The 20,731-nt window shown below is 45.8% G+C and overlaps 1 protein-coding gene and 1 non-coding gene across 4 annotated transcripts; one reads left to right on the forward strand and one right to left on the reverse strand.

Annotated features, from left to right (window-relative positions):
• Positions 1-4,211: 4,211 nt before the first annotated feature.
• Positions 4,212-4,354, forward strand: LOC133041837 (small nucleolar RNA SNORA67). The gene has a single exon (XR_009689395.1). It is a non-coding gene; the product is annotated as a small nucleolar RNA SNORA67 (small nucleolar RNA).
• Positions 4,355-7,953: 3,599 nt separating this feature from the next.
• Positions 7,954-19,993, reverse strand: AKR1A1 (aldo-keto reductase family 1 member A1). 3 transcript variants are annotated; one of them, XM_061122041.1, is made up of 9 exons: positions 19,818-19,987; positions 14,100-14,188; positions 10,929-11,048; positions 10,608-10,759; positions 9,806-10,001; positions 9,276-9,475; positions 8,954-9,026; positions 8,730-8,816; positions 7,954-8,112 (listed from the first exon to the last, which is right to left on the reverse strand). In XM_061122041.1, exons 1-9 carry the CDS (start codon positions 19,906-19,908, stop codon positions 8,047-8,049), a joined length of 1,074 nt encoding a protein of 357 aa, XP_060978024.1. In that variant the 5' UTR covers positions 19,909-19,987; the 3' UTR covers positions 7,954-8,046. The 3 variants fall into 3 exon arrangements, with proteins under 3 accessions (XP_060978024.1, XP_060978025.1, XP_060978026.1); XM_061122042.1 differs by lacking the exon at positions 19,818-19,987 and adding an exon at positions 19,595-19,752; XM_061122043.1 differs by lacking the exon at positions 10,929-11,048 and having other exon boundaries at positions 19,818-19,993.
• Positions 19,994-20,731: the final 738 nt, after the last annotated feature.

Genomic DNA, 20,731 nt, shown 5'->3' on the forward strand with positions numbered 1-20,731 from the left:
TTTTATTGCATTGCAAATTAACATTTATATATTGTACAAATAATATAAATAGCCCTTGTAAAACATGAAGGAGACTTCCCTGGTTGTACAATGGATAAGAATCTGCCTACCACTGCAGGGGACACAGGTTCAATCCCTGGTCTAGGAAGATTCCACATGCCTCTGAGCAACTAAGTCGTGTACCACAACTACTGAAGCCTGTGCACCACAACAAGAGAAGCCACCACAATGAGAAGCACTGCAATGAAGGGTAGCCCCCATTCACTCCAACTAGGGAAAGCCCTGGTGCAGCAATGAAGACCTAGTGCAACCAAAAATTATTTTAAAAAAGGAAAGGACATAAGAAAGACAGGGCAGGAATCAACAGAAATAAAAGATTAACATAACTAGAAACTAGTTCTTTGAAAAAAATTATAAAAATAGAAAAATACAGATGGCAAATACAAAAAAAAAGGAAGTGCAGAAGAAATAAGTACAATGGAAAGATAATTATGTTAATAATAACTATTTGCTAATAAATTTGAAAACCTAATGGAGTAATCCTAAGAAAAAAGTGCCAAAACTGGCACAAGAAGAAACAGAAACTTTAAGTAGATCAATAAATAATACACGTTTGAAAATGGTAGTTGAATTACCATTTCCCTCAAATGCCCAGATGGCTTTATAGGTGAAGTTAACACATTCCATGGACAGAGGAGTGTGATGAGCTACAGTCCATGGGATTGCAAAGAGTCGGACACAACTGAGTGACTAACACTCTCACAACATATTTTCAAGAAACATTTCCATACATAGGGGGAAAAAAGCTTTTCTAGGATTTTTTTTTTTTTGGCAGTGCTGGGTCTTTGTTTTTTTGCACAGGCTAGTGGGGGCTACTCTTCATTGTGGAGCACACGCTCTAGGCGCTGAGGCTTTAGTGATTGCAGTATTCAGGCTTAGTAGTTGTGGCTCACAGGCTCTAGAGCAGGGGCTCAGTATTTGTGGAGCTTGAGCTTAGTTGCGTCAAGGCATGTGAGATCTTCCCGGAGCAGGGATCAAGCCCAGGTCCCCTGCATTAACAGTCAGATTCTTATCCATTGTGCCACCAGGGAAGTCCAGAACCCTGATTTTTATTAATAGATTTAGGGAAGACTTCCAATTAAAATGGTGGGTTGAGCACATGCATTCATACATAGCAATGGGGGGGCACTCCACTGGCCACATGGGATCTTAGTTCCTTGACCAGGAATCGAACCTGTGCCCCCTGCAGTGGAAACACAGTCTTAATTCCCTTAAACCAGGGAATCACAGACTTAATCACTTTTTGCCAGGGAAGTCCAAAAGGTAATGTATTCTTGATTCTAAAAGTAGAAAAATATACAAAACAGAGTTGCAAGCCCCTTTCACTTATGAATGTCATTGCATATATCCTAAATAAAGTATTAGCTAACTGCACTAATCAAGACAGGGTAAATTTTGCTGTAGTAGCAAGTAAGCCCAAAACTTCAATGTCTTCATTCAATAAGGTTCAGTCTTCACTCACACTATGTTTTCATCTCACGTGAGCTGGAGCCTTTGTTTGTGTCATCCTCACTCTAGGTCTCAAGCGGATGAAACAGCGACCATAAATTATAATGTAGAGTATTGCTTGTCACTGTTTCAGATGGAAAGAGAGAATATGTTGGAACGTATACTTGCTCTTAAAGCCTTCACTTGGAACCAACACATAATTTTTCTTTTTATTGGTCAGCACAAGTCATTTTAATATCTCTGGAATACTAGAGCAAAGCTTTAATGCAAAAAGTGACACCCCAGATCCCCACACACAGAAGTATCATCTACCTCTGTTGTGGCAGAACTGAATGGCTGTTGACCTCATGTTCATAGCTCATGGTGATGTTTACACTGTTGTCAACACAAATTATTAAACTGTATAGTCAATTAGAAAGAAACATCCCTAGGGTTTCCCTGGTGGCTCAGTGGTAAAGAATCCACCTGCCAATGCAGGAGACATGGGTTCAATCCCTGGTCCAGGAAGATCCCACACAAGAAAGGAAAAAAAAAAAAAGAAGAAGAAAAATAAAAGAAACATCTCTAAAATTAAACAGTCTTGGTTCTCCACTGTATTGAGAACTGTTTAATTAATTCAGATAGATCCTGGATGTAGGGAAATGAAACAGAATGATATTTAAATGTAATTGAGAAGTGGATTTGATCCCTGGGTAGAGAAGAGCCCCTGGAGAAGGAAATGGCAACCCATTCCAGTATTCTTGTCTGGGAAATCCCATGGAGAGAGGAGCCTGGCAGGCTACAGTCCATGGGGCTGCAAAAGAGTCAGACACAACTTAGCAACTAAACAACAATAATAACAAAAGTGCATTAATTATCCTGAAAAAAAAAATGCTCTCCTGTACTCATTATACTAGCTCAGGCTTACTTGTCATGTTGTATAAAACAACCTATTAAAACCTTGATTAGCCAAAGGCCCAAGGGGCAGTGAAATAAAACAAAGATACATCTGTACAGGCATATTTATAGCCTCATGAATAAACAGATGTCAGAGTACAGATGATCCTCAAAGAGGAAAATCAACAGAACTTGTCATGAACATTCTAGAAGTAAACAGCTCAAACAAATAAAGAGATTTTCAGCGTTTTACTGCTTTGGACAAATGCAAGGACTCCATAGATCACATTTTCCTGGACAAATATTGTGATCTCTTTCAAATGTATGTTATTAGTCCCATTTTTCAAGTATTCTCTTTCAGTTTGCCTGACTTTGACTACAAGGTTCACATTTCTTCTCCTACAGAACATCACAAAGTCTCATTTTTCCTACTTGAGTGTGAGATAGCCCAGCCCTCCTCCCTTGCAGACCACAGAGCAGTTTCTGAGAGGGGTTTAAGATTGTACTTGTGTATAAGGAATTCTGATATAAGGAACTGGAATGTGGTGGTGGTAGCCTCTGGCTGGTGAGCAACCCCTTCCTTCTAGAATGTAGTCTTATAAAGGCAAGTCTCATTTTAAAATGAGTCTCTGGTCTTTTACTCAAAACAGTCATATAAAGAATCCTTTTTTGCAAAACTACTTAAGGACCTCATAGTTTGTTGTTGTTGACAGTTTGTTGTTGTTATTTTGAGCTGTACTGAATGGTACATAGAAACTTAGTTCCCTGACAAGGCGTCAAACCCACATCCCCTACATTGGAAGTTCAGAGTCTTAACCACTGGACTACCAGGGAAGTCCCAAGGACGCCATGGTTTTCTCAAAGTCTGTCCTTAATACCTTGATAAGCCACGTATCTTCTTTTGAAGTCTAGTGTCTTAATCTTTGATTTTCTTTCCCAATTAACTGTCAGATCCTCACTTTTCTATTGCTTTGGGTATGATGTGTTAAGTTCCCAATATCACTTCATTGCTTCATAAAGACTTACCTTTTGCAAGCTGTGCAATTTCATTTTTCAGTGGATATAAACTGTACTGCTCAGTGATTTAGACAAAGATGTCAATAGAGAAATGCTAACATTCAGCAGGTTGAGATGTCTGAGTCAAGAATGATTCCTAAATAGTCAGTTTACTCATGAATAATTTGATGTTATGACAACTTTCACTTCCTGATATGAGCTGAATTGTGTCCTCCTCCCTCAAATTCTTATGGTGGTGGTGGTTTAGTCACTAAGTAGGGTCGACTCTTGTGACCCCATAGACTGCAGCCCATCAGGATAATCATGGGATTATCCTGGCAAGGATACTGGAGTGGGTTGCCATTTCCTCCCCCAGGGCACCTTCCCTACCCAGGGATCGAACCCCCATCTCCTGCGCTGCAGGCCACCTCCTACATTGCAGGTGGATTCTTTACCTCTGAGCCACCTGGGAAGCCCCTATGCTTAAGTACTAACCCTTAATACCTCAGAATGTGACTGTACATGGAGACAGGGTCTTCAGTTATAATGAGATCATTATGATGGGCCCTAATTCAGTAGACTGCCTTATAAGGAATTTGGGCACAGGGAATTTCTGGCAGTCCAGTGGTTAGGACCCTACCTCTTCACTGCGGGGGCCTGGGTTCAATCCCTGGTACGGGAAGAGAGATTTCACAAAGCATGCAGCATGGCCAAAAAATTAAACAAAAAAAGAAATTTGGACACAGATGTGTACAGAAGACAGACAATATAAAGTCACAGGGAGATGTCCATCTACAAGCCAAGGAGAGAGGCCTAGAACAACCCTTCTCATCCAAGGTGATTCCCTCTTCCAAGGGGCCTACTCGTGCCCCTCTTCAGGAAAGTAGCAACTTGGAACAAAATCTGGCACGCCTCAGGTGTCTGAGGAAAGGGGGTGTTCATTTCCTTTGCCTGCCTTTGGCTGCCTTTATGTATGCTTAATCCTGGATAGGCTTGTGCTTTCTCATTCGCACACTGAAACTGCCTTCTTTCTTTACATAGGCCAGAGGCATTGATGTACAGCAAGTTTCCTTAGTCATCAACTATGACCTCCCCACCAATAGGGAAAACTATATCCACAGAATTGGTAGTGGCGGACGTTTCGGCCGTAAGGGTGTGGCTATTAACATGGTGACAGAAGAAGACAAGAGGACTCTTCGAGACATCGAGACCTTCTACAACACCTCCATTGAGGAAATGTCCCTCACTGTTGCTGACCTCATCTGAGGGGGGCTGTTGTGCTACCTAGCACCAGCCAGGGATAAAACCTTGGAGGGGGCTGAGGAGCAGCAGGAGGGGGGAGGGAAGGGAGTCAAGGGATGGACATCTTGTCATTTTTTTTTTTTTTCTTTGACTCTTTGAATAAATGTCACTTTTTGAGGCAAAAGAAGGAACCGTGAACATTTTAGACACCCTTTTCTTTGGGGTAGGCGCCGTCTTCTTCTCCCAAAAACACTGATCCATTTCCCTAACCTAGTCAACCCCCAAACCCTAGAGGCTCTCCCACCCCAGCTGAATTCCTCTGAAAACATTCATTCAGTAGGGGCTACAATTTTGCTCCACCTCATCTGCTGGGCCAAATCTGGAGGGTGAACCCCTGAGCTAGGTAGCCCAGGGGATTGTCCCCAGGTGGGGGGAGCAGGGGAGAGAAAATGGTAGCCATTTTTACATTGTTTTGTATATTATTTATTGATTCAGGAAACAAACACAAAATTCTGAATAAAATGACTTGGAAACTGCAAAAAAAAAAAAAAGAACAACCCTTCTCTTACACTGGAGGGAACCTATCCTGCTTTGATCTCAGACTTCTAAATTTCCAAAACTGTAAGAAAACAAATTTCTGTTGTTTAAATCACCCATTATGTGGTACTGTCATGGCAGTCCCAGCAAACTAATACACTTCAAACTCACACTATCTCCTAACTGTGGAAACTTGGATCATGAAAGGGTATAAGGAGGTTATGGAATCATACAGCAAGCCACCTGGGGAAAGTGAGATCAGGAAAATGTTCCAGAGAAGTGACAGCTAAATGGAATGTTTAGTAATAGATGTTCACCCAACAGTGGGGTAACAGGTTACAGGTAGACAGGACTGGAGATGAAAGACTAACTTCTCAGGTTGCTAGACGTAAACTATTACATTTAGAATGGATGTATCCATTGACTGTCTTAATGTATCTATGGACTGTCACTCACCAGGCTCCTCTGTCCATGGAATTCTCCAGGCAAGAATCCTGGAGTGGGTAGTCATTGCCTTCTCCAGGGGCTCTTCCTGACCCAGGGATCAAACCCAGGTCTCCCACATTGCAGGCAGATTCTTTACTGTCTAAGCCACCAGGGAAGCCCCAATGTATAGCATGGGAAACTATATTCAATATTCTGTTATAAACCATGACAGAGAAGAACATAAAAAGTAAGAATGTACATGTGCATGCTAAGTCACTTCAGTCGTGTCCGACTTTTTGTGACTCTATGGACTATAGCCTGCCAAGCTCCTCTGTCTGTGGGATTTTCCAGGCAAGAATACTGAAGTGGGTTGCTATGCCCTCCTCCAGGGGAATCTTCCCAACCCAGGGACTGAACCCAAGTCTCTTTTTTGTCTCCTGCATTGGCAGGCAGGTTCTTTACAACTAGTGTCACCTGGGAAGCCCTAAGAATGTACATATGTATTTAACAGTCACTTTGCAGTACTGCAGAGATTGACACAACATTGTAAATCAACTATTATTCAGTCGCTAAGCCATGTCCAACTCTGCGACCCCACAGATTGCAGTATGTCAGGCTTCCCTGTCCTTCACTATACCCTGAAGTTTACTCAAACTCATGTCCATTGAGTCAGTGATGCCATTCAACCACTGCATCCTCTATTGCCCCCTTCTCCTCTTGCCCTCAATCTTTCCCAGCATCAGGGTCTTTTCCAAGGAGTCAGCTCTTCACATCAGGTAGTCAATTTTGGAGCTTCAGTCTCAGCACCCGTCCTTCCAATGAATATTCAGGGTTGATTTCCTTTAGGATTGACTGGTTTGGATCTCCTTCCAGTCCAAGGGACTCTCAAGTCTCTAGCACCACAGTTTGAAAGCATCAATTCTTCAGTGCTCAGCCTTCTTTATGGTCCAACTCTCATATCCATACATGACTACTGGAAAAACCATAGCTTTGACTACACTATTAATAAAATAAAAAAAGACTAACTTGCAACATGCCTTCCTCCAACCACTTTTTATCCTACTAATCCATTTTCCCCACTGCTCTAGTGCTGCTATTTCTTTTTTTTTTTTTTTTTTTGATAGATAAAAAGTGGATATATTTAGAGAGAAACACACTCCACAGAGCGTGGGCCATCTCAGAAGGCAAGAGCAGCTGTGCTGTATTTCTAAGATACAAATCATACCATGTTATTCCTGCTCAAAACTCTTCCATAGCTTCCTGCTGCATTCAGGATTAAAGAACCTAAGATCTTAACCCAGTCTCCTAGGATTCCCAGCATCAGGTCCCTATCTTATTCCAGCATTGTTTCATGCCATTCCATACCCCCACTACCCCCACCTCGTTTCCAGTTTGTCACAGAAGACTTCTTTAGGTTTTCCCAACAGCTTCTTCCAGTTACAAAGTTTTCCCCCAAAGCTATCCAATTTGCATGGAACACTATTACCACTCTCACCTCTTTTAACAAATTATTTCCTACTCATCCTTCAGATCTTAGCCAATTAAATCAGTAGGCTTCTTGCTCTGTGCTTTTTCACAGCACTTCTCCCAACTGTAATTAAACTAATTATGCAATTACTTAGTCCGTTTCAAGTAAGCTGCAGGGACCTGTGTCTTAGTTATAGCTATATCCCCAGGGCCTAGCATTTGTGTCTAACCCATATAAGGACTCCATTAATATCTTCTGAATGAAGAGCAATTGTTCAACTAGCAAACTAAAATGAGTTTTATGTGATTGGAGTTTAGAAGGTTTTTCCAAAAACCCTCCTAAAATCTTAGTTGTCTCTGGTGGGACCATAAATTATATAAGATAGAACCTTAGGTACAGTGACAAGTTTTGGTGCTGACTCTGCCTCCTTCAGGTAGCCTATGCACATTGACTATAGTGTCTGAGAGAAAAAGCCTCTGTCCTGATTCTCCAAGCTGGAACTCCCAAACTTCAGAATGTAAGTTTTTTTGGCTCTTCATATTCCTAAATCAAGGCACTAACTAGGAGGAGGGGCAGAGTGTGGGAACTCAAGACCCATGCCCAGCAGGACCAAGAAACCACAGGACTCTGATATCAGTCCGTAAGTGACCAATTTTTGTTATTCTCACAAAGACTACTCTGGGGCGGCATGCAGTGCTAATAGATGCCACTAGATGGCGATACTCCACTAATGTATCTAACTTATGAAAGTGGAAATGGAATTCAGCTATATGCTTGTTTCTCCAGAACTGAGAAAACAAGGGGGTTTGGGCTCAGGGCAGGTCACACCCAGCATCCCAAAGAGAAACAATTTCCATACCAAGTCTGACCAGACAAATAAGACAACCAAGTAGCATGGATGGATACTCCAAGGGCTTTATTAACTCCTTCTTTCTGGGGACCGCAGGAGCTTACAGCCGGAGAGATGAAAAGGAAGCCAGGAAACTGTGATCTCAATATGGGTCATTGAAGGGGTAGAGAGGGTGCCCTGCATCTCTTGGGACCCTCTTCCCATCCACCTGGAGAGACAGACAGATTACTCCATTAGCAGGAAGTGACATTCCCGCACCCTGCCCGTCCCCCTAGTTAGACATTCCAGGACATCTTTTCCCAAGAATCTTCCTGAACAGCCTCACCTGTGTACAGCACTATGACAGATGTCAGTGACAGGGACCTAGCCTCAGAGAATGCCACAGTACCAACAGCATTCCAGCACCAAACCCACAGCCTGGTACGTGGCTGACTCTATCCCTAAGAGTTTACAGTCTCAGCTGGGATAAGGAACTATTTATTTCCCATTCAAACAAGGTTGAGAATGCCCCATTTATACTGAGAAATTGTTACGTGTCAGGAACTGGGATCATTTTACACATAGGAAGCTAAAGCTTAGACAAGTTAAATCGCTTGCTCTAGGTTACAAGGTATTGAGAGTCAGGACTGGAACTCACAGGCTAAATGCCTTATCCCTGAACCAGATTACTTCTGGGAGCTCAATAAAGAAAAAACAGCCCACTGTGTCCAGGACAGCAATCCTACCAACAATACCATCCTGCCAAGCCTCTAATCAGCAACATGAAGGCCAGAATGCTGCCCCGAATCTCACATTCCCTGATTCTGGGGGGTGATACACACTCACCGTAAGCATGGGCACAATGAATCGCAAGTTTTTATTCAGGGCATCCAGCTGCTTCATCTCCTCTGGGCTAAAGGTGAAGTCAAACACCTGGGAATGGAAGGTGGGGGTCAGGAAAGCCAGTTTTGTGAGTAGAAGTTGGGGTTCCAGACCACTGCCTTTTTAGCCAGAGTCAGGGTCAGACTGTCCCAGTGGGCTAAAGAAGACAGGACAGACACATCAAGTACCTGGATGTTCTCAAGGATACGGGAAGGTGTGACACTCTTGGGGATGCAGCTCACTTTCCGCTGGACCTGCCACCTAAGTGGGGGATGGAAGTAAACGAAACAGTCAGTACTCATGAGCATTTTGTCCTCCATGCAGGCTTCTCTGAGCTCCTAGAGCCCCCGAGCCCCACTGGAAGAAGGAACGAGCCTCAGAATGGCCTCTCCCGAGATAACACGGCAAGATTCTCAGTCTCATTCAGGCACTGGGAACCCCTCAACCCTTGCCTCCCAGCCCAGGAGCCCTCTCCCTAACCTGATTGTCTTTCCCTAAGACTGCTCTTACCGGAGCAAGATCTGAGCTGGAGACCGACCATGCTTTTCAGCCAATGCCAGGACCACTGGCTCCTTAAGCAGGACAGGCTCCTCAGGATCACGCCATGCCCGATCAGAGGAACCCAGAGGGCTATAAGCAGTCACCTCCAGGCCTCGTGCTTGGCAGTGGGCAATCAGCTCATTCTGAGCCAGGTATGGGTGGCATTCCACCTAAGCCAAGAAACAACCTATCAGCACGGGGTGGCCGCAGCTGGCTTGCTGGCCCCACCGGGACATGCACGTTCTGACCAACCCTGAATTGCTGACCCCCCACTTCCCCTCACTCTGCTTTTCTCACTCTCTAGACAGTTTTCCAAGGTCTATTTCATTCTTTTCCCACACTTCGGAGGATTTCTGCACCAACACTTCTGACAACTTTCTAGCTATTTCCTGAAGTAAATTCATCATCTGCTCACTCATGTTCATTTACACACACGCACGCACACACACACATACATGCACACCATCTCCAAACCAACTGATCTGCTTTGCTGTGCTCACCTGCAGGACAGCTGGGCGCACAGAGGCCATGCTGAGCACATCATCAATCTGCCGACTGTTGAAGTTGGACAGACCCAGGGCCCGCACCAGCCCCTTAGCCACCAGTGCCTCCAGAGCCCTCCAGGTCTCCTTGTAGTGGGTGGAGTCATAGCGCATAGTCCCATCAGCATTCTTAGGGAAGGGGCTGTCTCCCCGCCTGAGTGAAAGACAATCCCCCAGGTGTGGGCACACATGCCAGGCTCCTGTCTATCTGCCGTCCAGCCATTCTACATCCCATGATCAAAGCCCAGAAAGGGTAAAGGGCTAAGAATGAGAAACAGGCATGGTTTTTCACCTTTCAGGTCATGATCCAAGTGTTAACTCCACATGGAATGCCCATCCCCCCTTCTCTTCTTCCTAGACGCAGATTATATCCCCTCCCCTCTGGGAAGTCATCCTTAACTCCTTCTGCCCCGTCTCGGGAAACTGCATTGTAGGCTCCTACAGCCTTCTTCAAGTACAGAGCACGGAGCTATGGTCGTCTCCTCCCATACCCTCTGTGGGAGCTTACTCTACTGCAACCCCAGGGCCGAGCCCAGAAAAAGCTAGAACATTTCCCCAATGTATAAAGGCAGCAAGAGGACTCATCCGTATACACCCTAGGATACATGCCATGTGAAGCGGCACTCCATTTTTCTGTAGCTAGACTGTAGCAGAAAAGACTGAGTACTCCTCTCTTGCTCAGCTCCTATAACTTACAAAAAGTTACTAACATGACTCCCCCAGTCCCTGATTCCTAGATGAAGACCCTGGCAAGGCTCACTCAAAGGCATAAGGCCAGTGCATCAGGTACAGGTCCAGATACTCCAGCTGCAGGTCAGCAAGTGTCTTCCGGAGGGCAGGCTCCACATCCTCGGGGTGGTGCTTTGTGTTCCACAGCTTGGAAGTCACAAAGAGCTCCTCCCGAGGCACCAACTGGTACAGGGGGCAGAGTCCACAGTGAGAAGAGCCAAGGGCACCCAGTTTTGCCCACCCTCACCTTTAGGAGAAGAATTAGAAGGAAGCTGATGCCAGATCCCTCTAGTCAGCCCTTAGCCCCAGCCTCTGAGTCTTCTCACCCCACCCCTCTGTAGCCCGTCCTCACCTTGCCAGGTCCCACATTCTCCTTCAGGGCTTCCCCGATTTCAGTCTCATTGCCATAGATAGCAGCACAGTCAATGTGGCGGTAGCCTACACTCAGGGCATACTTAATAGCTGCTTTAACCTGCCAGGCGAGAAAAGCAAAAGTTTCAACTCTGTTGGCCTGGACCAGCAACTGCCCTCCTGAGGGTCACTGATGGGGGGAGGGGGCAGGAATTTATCACTGTAGTCATCCACACGGTGGAAGTGAGAAGATAGAAGATGACTCCAGTCTTGGGGACCAGAAGTCTCTGTGGAGACCCCAAACCCTTTTTCCTCCCCGCCACTAACTTTCAAGGTTCCTTCCTATCCAAGCGAACTCAGCAGGGCCCAGCAAAAACTAACAACATGTTCCCTGCTAGATGCTCAGAAGATGGATGGATACATCGATAGGACAGAAAGCAGAAGTATAGTCATGGAGATAGGTTCCAACCCTGAGGAGCTGGTTAGGGAAACGTGATACACAGGTAAGTAGTTCCCAGAGCAAGGCCACATGGAGAGGGATCCTTAGGAAGCCATGTGGGGACTTCCTTGGTGGTCCAGTGGTTAAGAATCCACCTGCCAAAGCAGGGGACATGGGTTCCACCCCTGGTCCAGGAAGGTTCTACATGCCATGAAGCAACTAAGCCTGTGCATTGCAGCTATTGAGCTGCGGAGACTAGAGCCCGTGCTGCACAATAAGAGAAGCCATTGCAATGAGAAGCCCATGCACTGTGACTAGAGAGTAGTCCCCGCTCACTGCACTGCAACTAGAGACAGTCTGTGTGCAGCAAAGACCCAGTGCAGCCCAAAAATGTAAATAAAAAATCACACATATATATAAATTGAAATTCCATTTTAAATATATATATATATATATTTAAAGGGGAAGCCATGTAGACCATGGCTCAGACAAGTAGAAGAGGTGAAGGGGGGAGAAGGGAAAACTAAGGAAGGTGGAAAAGTGAAATAGAAGCTGGGCCCAGAGTCTCCCACCAGAAGAGAATAAAGCAGGCACCAAGGAGGATGATGAGTCAGGCAATTTGTTATAAACCAGATTAGAAACATGGCATCAGGAGCAGATCCAAGGGTGTTAGGCGCCCTGTCACTCAAGATCCCCATTTAGGTGCAGTTGTTACTATCCAGACATGTGCCCTTCTCACCGACCCTACTCCATCCCATTTCCCACCCCTCCATCCCTGACCCCGTCTTGGCCCTGGCTCTGGCCTCCACCCCCAGCCTTCGTCTAGCTCCTGGACTTGTCCCAGGCAGTGTCAGTGCCTGCCTACAGCACCAGACTCTAGGCAGCTGTAGAAAGGAAAGCAAAAGGAGAAAAGGCAGACAGAGTTCATTCAACCACGCCACCAATCCCAGCCTAAATCCCAGAAAGAAGAGGCTGTTCTCCCTGCCAGAGTTCCTCCCAAACTTCTATCAACTCTGACTCAGATTCCAAGAACAAGGAACACCCAGGTGGGAGCTGCTCCACCCCAGGTGGTAGCTGAGTCTCTACCTGTGTCCATCCACGAAAGCAGGTTTTCATTCCCAGGCTCCCCTGGGCTGGAAGGTCTATAGCAGGGGTTACTAAACTCCAGCTAGCAGATGCCTTTTGTTTTTTTTCAGCCCTTGAGCTAAGAACAAGTTTTATATTTTTAAATAGTTATATAAGTACATAACCACCTGCATTTTGCAAGTTGTCTGACAAAATCTAAATTATTAACCACCATGTCCTTTAAGAAACAGTTTGCTGACCTTAGGTAAAAACAGTTGACCGAGTTATTCTTTAGTTATTCTTTATGCTGCGTGTATCTGGCTACATATTGTCACCCCGTATCAGGCTGCATATTGTCACCGGTATCAGGCTATATATTGTCACCCTGCTTATTTAACTTATATACAGAGTACATCACGCAAAATGCCTGGCTGGATGAAGCACAAGCTGGAATCAAGATTGCCAGGAGAAATATCAATAATGCAGATGACACCACCCCTATGGCAGAAAGCGAAGAGGAACTAAAGATCCTCTTGATGAAGGTGAAAGAGGAGAGTGAAAAAGTTGAATTAAAACTCAACATTCAGAAGACTAAGAATCATGGCATCCAGTTTTACCACTTCATGGCAAATAGATGGGGAAACAATGGAAACAGTGACAGTCTTTATTTTCTTGGGCTCTAAAATCACTGCAGATGGTGACTGCAGCCATGAAATTAAAAGACGCTTGCTCCTTGGAAGAACAGCTATGACCAACCTAGATAGTGTACTAAAAAGCAGAGACATTACTTTGCCAACAAAGGTCCATCTAGTCAAAGCTATGGCTTTTCCAGTAGTCAAGTATGGATGTGAGAGTTGGACCATAAAGAAGGCTGAACACTGAAGAATTGATGCTTTGGAACTGTGGTGTTGGAAAAGACTCTTGAGAGTCTCTTGGACTGCAAGGAGACCAAATTAGTCAATTCTAAAGGAAATCAATCCTGAATATTCATTGGACGGACTGATGCTGAGGCTGAAGTTCAAATAATTTGGCCACCTGATACAAAGAGCCAACTCATTGGAAAAGACCCTGATACTGGAATGGCAGGAGGAGAAGGTGACGACAGAGGATGAAATGGTTGGATGACATCACCGATTCAATGGACGTGAGTCTGAGCAAGCTCAAGGAGATGGTGAAGGACAGGAAAGCCTGGTGTGCTGCAGTCCAAGGGGTTGCAAAGAGTCGGACAGGACTGAACAACTGAACAACAACCTGCTGTGTATAAGGAACCAAATGTGGAACAGAAACACGATCACAAAAAAAAAAAAAAAGAAAACACGATCACAGCGCAGGGTGATAAATGGCACCGTAGGGGTCAGCCCAGGGTCAGGCACAAAGGAGTCCCACATCTCCACAGCACTCAGTGCAGATCATCAGGGAATGGGCTCCTTCCTATGCTTGAGGCCCTGCTGGGCCCCTTAACCACTGCTCTGAATCAGTTGGGGACGCCAAGAGCTCACTATGCGTCCCTTCTTCCCTTGTTTCTTCCCACTGCCCTCCAGGCTTATCCCTACCAGATGTGAAGTATAGGGGTGGGGGTGATAGTGAAAACACAAGGACCCTTTCCCCAATAGTGCCTTTTCCCTAGAAGAGGGTCAAGAACCCCCTTCTTCTGCCCCCACCCCTCACCTGGCCAGGGTCGCTCTTCCAGGTGCCCAGTCCAATCAGGGGCATCTTCTGCCCAGTGTGTAGGAGGATACAGGAAGCCGCCATTGCCCCTGAAACACAGATGGAAGAGAATGGTGTGAGGGTCAGTGCTGCTCTTGGGGCGACTGGTCAAGGCTCCTGTAAAACATGGGAGGAAAGGGGTACAGAGGTGACAGGAAAACAGACACTGGGTCATGTGTATATGCCTGGGAGCAAAGGCGGCTGAGAGAGGGTGCCCAGAACCAACCAAAGCCAGTAGCTCCCAGACAAACACTAACAGGACCACCAGTCTGGCTGCCCTTCCTTTCACCAGGCTAAGGGTCTGGTTAAAGAGCTCTTAAACCTAAAAACAAAGGTGAGGTGGCTCCCCAGAAGTACTCGACCTTGACTACATGAGGTCTCAAGCCAGTATAAGATAAGCAAAGGCCTTTATGAGACAAAGGGAGACCAGATGACAGACAGGCTCAGGATCGAAGGATGAGATGAACGTTCCAGGAGATTGTTAGCATTACAGAGACTGAGTCCCTCTCACAGAGATCTGATCAGCCATGCTATGAGGCCTGAGTGGGCTCTTACAAGGGAAGTATCCTATTTTTTAGATTAAAAAAAAAAAAACAGGCCCAGACAGATAAAGTTATTTGCCCCAAATCAACAGCTAAGTGACAGAGAGAGCCAACAGTTCAAGAAGGAGCTGATAGAAAAGGCAGGAAAAGGCAAGTGAACACAGGCCAATAAAATACATGTGCTATGCCTCACAGCAGACTCGTGTACACTGTATTACAGAAAAACAAGTGACTTCTGTAGGGCAAGGACAAGAGAATAATAACATTGTCTTTTTTTTTTTAATATTTATTTATTCAGCTGCACCGGGTCTTAGTTGCAGCACACAGGATCTTCAATCTTCACTGCAGCATGCGAGATCTTTAGCTGTGGCATGCAGGATCTTTTAGTAGCAGCATAACTCTTTTTTTTTTTTCCCCCAGCATAACTCTTATTTGCAGCATGTGGGATCAAGTTTCCTGACCAGGGATTGAACCCAGGCCCTCTGCATTGGGAGTGCAGAGTCTTAGCCACTGGAGCACTAGCGAAGTCCCAACACTAGCTTTTAAGATGAGTTGGATTGTCCCAAGAGTAAAGGGAAGGACTTCCCTGGTGGCACAATGGATGAGAATCCGCCTGCCAATGCAGGGGACACTGGTTCAATCCCTGGTCCGGGAAGATTTCACATGCCCCAGAGTAACCACTGAGCCTGAAATCCAGAGCCCAAATAATTCAAAAACTGAAGCTCTGCTGCCTAGAACCTGTGCCCTGCAACAAGGGAAGCCACCGCAATGGGAAGCCCGAGTACTGCAACAAAGAGTAGATTCCACTAGCCTAAACTAAAGAAAGCCTGCGCAAAGCAACAAAGACCCAGTGCAGCCAAAAATAAACAAATTTTTTTTAAAAAAGAGGAGTCTTTCCAGGAAGAGGAACCAGACACAGAACTTCAGTGTAGTGGAAAGCAGTAAATCACATGTATCTAAAAATTTCCAAGTGAACAAAGCACGTGGGTAATTGCAACAACCCCTTTTGGAGAGCTATGAAAATCAGAAGTCTCCAGTGGCCCAAGAATACTCATTCAGTCAGTAGATGATGAATGGTCTTATGCTAGACACAAGAGACACAGATATTCAAATAGTTCTTGCTCTCTGGGAGTTCATGGTCTGGTCAGGAGAGGACAGAGGATGTCACAACACATAAGACGGGACCAAAACCTGCACAAGGGCTACAAGAAAAAAGTGACCTGGCTGGGATGGCTTCTTGGAGGTGACATGTGAGTCGAGCTTTGATGAACAGGATTTATCCAATAGAAGGGGAAGGAGAAAGAGGGCTCACCCCAAGAATCAACATAGAAACAACCTTTTCCCTTGCTCTCATCAATACTGTAATCATTCTCTTAGGGTTGAGTTCATTGCTGGTCAACACCTTTATTATCATGACCTTTGTTTCCAAGTTCAGAAAGGATATCAAGAATATTATGGTAGAGTAGGTAACTGGATAAGTTACAAGTATAACTGACACACCAACACTGTCCTTCTTAACATTTCTGACTCAGGAAGAATTTTTTTAAGGTTATTACTTTATTATTTATTTATTTTTGCCTTGTGGCAAGTGGGATCTTTGTTCTCTGACAAGGGATCAAACCCACACCCCCGGCACCCTCTGCAGTGGAAGTGCAGAGTCTTAACCACTGGACCACCAGGAAGACTATTATAGTCTAGTGGGCTTCCCAGGAGGCTCAGTGGTAAAGAACTGCCACCTACCAATGCAGGAAACACAACTGCGGGTTTGATCCCTGGGTCGGGAAAATGCCCTGGAGTAGGAAATGGCAAACCATTCCAGTATTCTTGCCTGGAAAATTCCATGGATAGAGGAGCCTGGTGGGCTACAGTCCACGGAGTGGCAGAGTCGGACCTGACTGAGCATGCACGTACACACCCACATACACACAACCTTTTGGAGACCACCCTTTGTGCTAAAATGAAAACAGTTCAATATTGGCAGCAAACCATGGACCACTGAGGGCAATACTCTGTTACCAAACTTCTCAGGGACACAAACTGTCCAGGATCAGGCAAACATGTCTATACTTCACAGGAGGAACTAGCCTGCCAGCTGCTACCAGGGCCTATGGCTGGTTTCCTGGGCTTGCTCTTCAACCTGTGACCTCTTGGCCTCTGCCAGATTTCTCAGAACACAAGGGTTGGCTCTGAAATTACACCTGGGCTGAGAGTGTGAACAAAAACCTGGCCTGGGGGGAAAAGGAAGAAGAAACCTGAAGCTTGCCTCTCCCCTTTCTTTGGCTGGTGAAACTGAAAACCAAAAAGGCTAAGGCTTGGGGGGCAGGGATCAGAGGTAGAAACACTAAACACAGATCTTCAAAGAACAAATGCTCCAAAGGACAGATGGAAGGCAGAGGACAGATGTTTTTCTCTATCAGAGGACAGGAAGTCATCCTCTGCCAGCTCCTGACTTCCTTATCTTCTGCCTGTGCATCAGCCTTTCGGCCTAGCCCTGTGTTAAAAGGCTCTGAGCTTGTCAGCATCTGCCTAGCTGGACCTCTAGCAGCATTCAGACACCCCCATATTATCATGGGAGAGGTTCAAGGTAGAAAAGAAAGAGAAGCTGAGTGTATAGGGGGCCGGGTGAGGGCAGTATCAGGACTCAGGTTTTATTAATCCCAGATCAGTGGCTAGGTTCCTCCTCTCTGGGGCTTAGTCTTCCCTTCTCAGAGAAGGGCTCTGTAGTTGCTGCCAGGATGCAAGAAACTTGCAAACACAGGAAGAAGCAGCAGTCTTCACACGAGTGTTCCCTGGCTGCATAGGCCTTCCCTCTCTGCCACCTTCCCCCACAAAAAATACTGGTTTCCCTCACGGTTCTGTCCTCAATCCCTTCTTGCTCCCTAGTCAAGCTTCAGTGATGACATTAATCACTAATTCTTCCCACCCCAGTTCTATATATTCACCTCCCTTTGGACATTTCCACCAGTATATCCTACAGGTATGAGACTCAACATGTCCAGAACTAAACTTATCAAACCCAACAACAGAGCACAGAGGAAACAGTTCAAGTTCTGGAGTTGCACAGACCTGGGCTTAAATCTCAGCTCCTCCATTTTGAAGAGATATTATGCCTAAAGCCCTCTGCACAGCGCCTGACCATGTTCTTTGTTCTATATACTCTGTTCCCCCAGGACTCAAGGCCCTGCATGACAAGTGTGAAAGCAAACCAGACAACATGTTCACAGTATAGTCCATGGGGATCTTACAAAAGCCGTCTAAAGTATTTCAGTTTGTTTGAGGCATTTCTGAGTATTATAAGATTAGGGTTTTGACAGGTAGTGGGAAGGGGAATATAGCATCTCCTGAACTTTGAAGACGCCAGCATGGAAAGCCACCTTAAATATGAAACAGTGGCCAAGATTTGGTCTATCTGGCTGGGTTAAAAATCCTGTAAATACTTGTAAATATTTTAAAAAAGATACTATTTGCTCTAAACTGTAATGTAACACCTAAGATTGCAATACCACTCTCTGGACTTCTTGATGTATGTGAAAAGAATTTTAAAATATATACTCTTTAAATCTTTACCCAACCCATCCATATCCACCTCCAGGGCCACTGCTCCAGCTGTGACCACCCTTCCCAGAACCAGGGATTGCTCTGATCCAGTGAGGCCCCTCTCCCCGACCAAGCAGTACCCAAATCTGACCATGTGACTCCCAGGCTCTCTTCCAGTAGTTCTCTCCTACCACCCGGGTAAAGTCCAGACTTCTTAGTAATACCCTTTATAACCTGGCTCCCACCTCCCCCATCTCTCCACCTCTTCACTTCAGACAACATATTCCAGACTCTGCAGAAGCAGCCACCATACTTGATCCCAGGCCTCTGCACACTTCCCTTCTGCACAAGTCCCACCCTTGCCTGGCTGACTGCAGCTCACCCTTCAGCTAGCTTTAAATTCCTGGCTCCTCCCATGTACTGATAGCTGTGCATAACACTGCATTTGTGTGCTCATTTTCCCTCAGAAATTTAAGTACTCCTCAAGGTCAGGGCCTGTCATTTGTCTAATCTGGTAGCTGCTACAATGCCTGCTTCCCATTTCCCCTACCCCACACACAGGCAAACAGGGGAGATCTTGACAGCTGGAGGTGCATCTGAGAAAGTCACTGCCTCCATCACCTTCTTCCTTTACTTCTTAGACAACCTGGAAACAACGATCTCTGAAAAATAACAAAGCACTTTACCATCTCCGATGAAGAAAAAAAAAAAAAAATCCCAGTGATTCCATTAGGTATTGCTCTTGCATTACAGGTAAGAAAACTGAGACTTTGGGGACAGTAACAAGACTGATCAGAACCCTCAAGACTCTTCTAAGAGAGGTCGTGCAGCCCTGAGTATGGACAGGCAGAAGGAAAGAGTTAATTAATAATAACCCCATCCGGTGAAGGTTCAAATTTCAGTTTGAAAGAGCACTCGGGCAAAACAGAAACATGCCCTGGCTTTCCCAAACCCAAGGCAGGTCCCAAAGCTAGCGAACCCACGCCCCTCTTGCCACGTCAGGCTTTATTAACTTCATAATTAATAAAAGCCAGATTTCCTGGAAAAACCATGTGGGTGGGCAAACAAAAAAAGATGGCAACCAAAACTAACTGACAATCGGTGCGTGTAGCTTTTAAGAGCTTTATCTCACTTAACTCTTGCTACAGTTCTGATGTAGAAACTGATTTTACCGCTGAGAAAACTGAGGGCCAGAGAAACTGAAGACTTATCCAAGATCATTTAGAGAATAAGAGGAAGTGCAAATCCAAAACAAAGTCTGGCCGCCTCCAGAGCTTTTGCTCTTCGCTCGAAACATGGGGGCGGACACATCTGGAGTAAAGGTTCGAGGCCATCTCCACTGCGCCAAAGAAACAGGGCAGCAGAGGAGAGACTCACCTCGGCACAGAGCGTTAACAGGGTAAGTGGGGCTTCTCAGCTCAGTCCTGTGCCCTGCTAGCCACCAAGCAAGCCTCAGCTTCCGGGACTGGTGGGCAGCAGGAGAAACCCGCCTGAGCTTGGAGGCAGGTACTTAAGCCTGGCGGCGATGCGGAAGCTCCTCCCAGAGGAGTGGCCGGGGCCGGGCGTTCAGCATCACGCGCGTGGTGGGCCCCGCCCCTACCTCCAGAAAGAAGCCGAGGAGCGGAGGCCTGAGCTCGGAGGCTGCACCATCCATTCCGCAGGATGGTGATGAGTGGATTGCCCACGAGCATCCTGCGGAATGTGGGTCCACACAGCGTGTCCTACTGTGGAGCTTGGACACTGCACACCACTGATTTGGCGAACTCCCGCGTGAAAGGCACGCGCCTAGGGTCACGTAGGCGGCCCCGAGGGCGGGACCAGGCCGCGCCTCTGCCTGGCCCACACTGCACCGCGCGCCGCCTGTGAGGCGGCCCTGGGCGGTCCCGGCTCTTTCTCCTGCGGAAGGGAGAATCCGGCGGCGTCATGGCGGCTTCTTCTGCAGTGGGCTCTTCCGTCGCTCCACCGAATAAAACATAATTCAACTTTTAGACTGTCAATATGTTTTTTATTCATTAATACATACAGAGCAATGCACAAATCTTAAACATACAACTCTGATTTTTTTCTTTTTCGTTGTAATCACCATCTAGTGCACTTGCAGTCTGTACTCTGCCAGCACGACTCTTCCCATTTTTTAAGCTTATTTATTTCTAGGCCACACTGTGAGGCATGTGGGAGCTTAGTTAACAAACCAGGGATCCAATTTCGGCTCTCAGCATTGGAAGGTGGATTTCGTAACCACCTGACCTCAGGGGAAGTCCCTTCCCCATCATTTGTTTATAGTCCGGATTACTCCCCATTGTCTCTCCAGTAGAAGTGGTGTCCAAAAAAAAAAAAAAAAAGAAGAAGTGGTATCCTGATGAACTACGTCTCCAACATTTCACTTTTTGGGCTCCAAAATCACTGCAGATGGTGATTACAGCCATGAAATTAAAAGACGCTTACTCCTTGGAAGAAAAGTTATGACCAACCTAGACAGCATATTAAAAAGCAGAGACAAAAAATCAATAAATA

Source organism: Dama dama, chromosome 20, assembly GCF_033118175.1.
Source record: "Dama dama isolate Ldn47 chromosome 20, ASM3311817v1, whole genome shotgun sequence".
In the NCBI taxonomy this organism is placed as follows: Eukaryota; Metazoa; Chordata; class Mammalia; order Artiodactyla; family Cervidae; genus Dama; species Dama dama.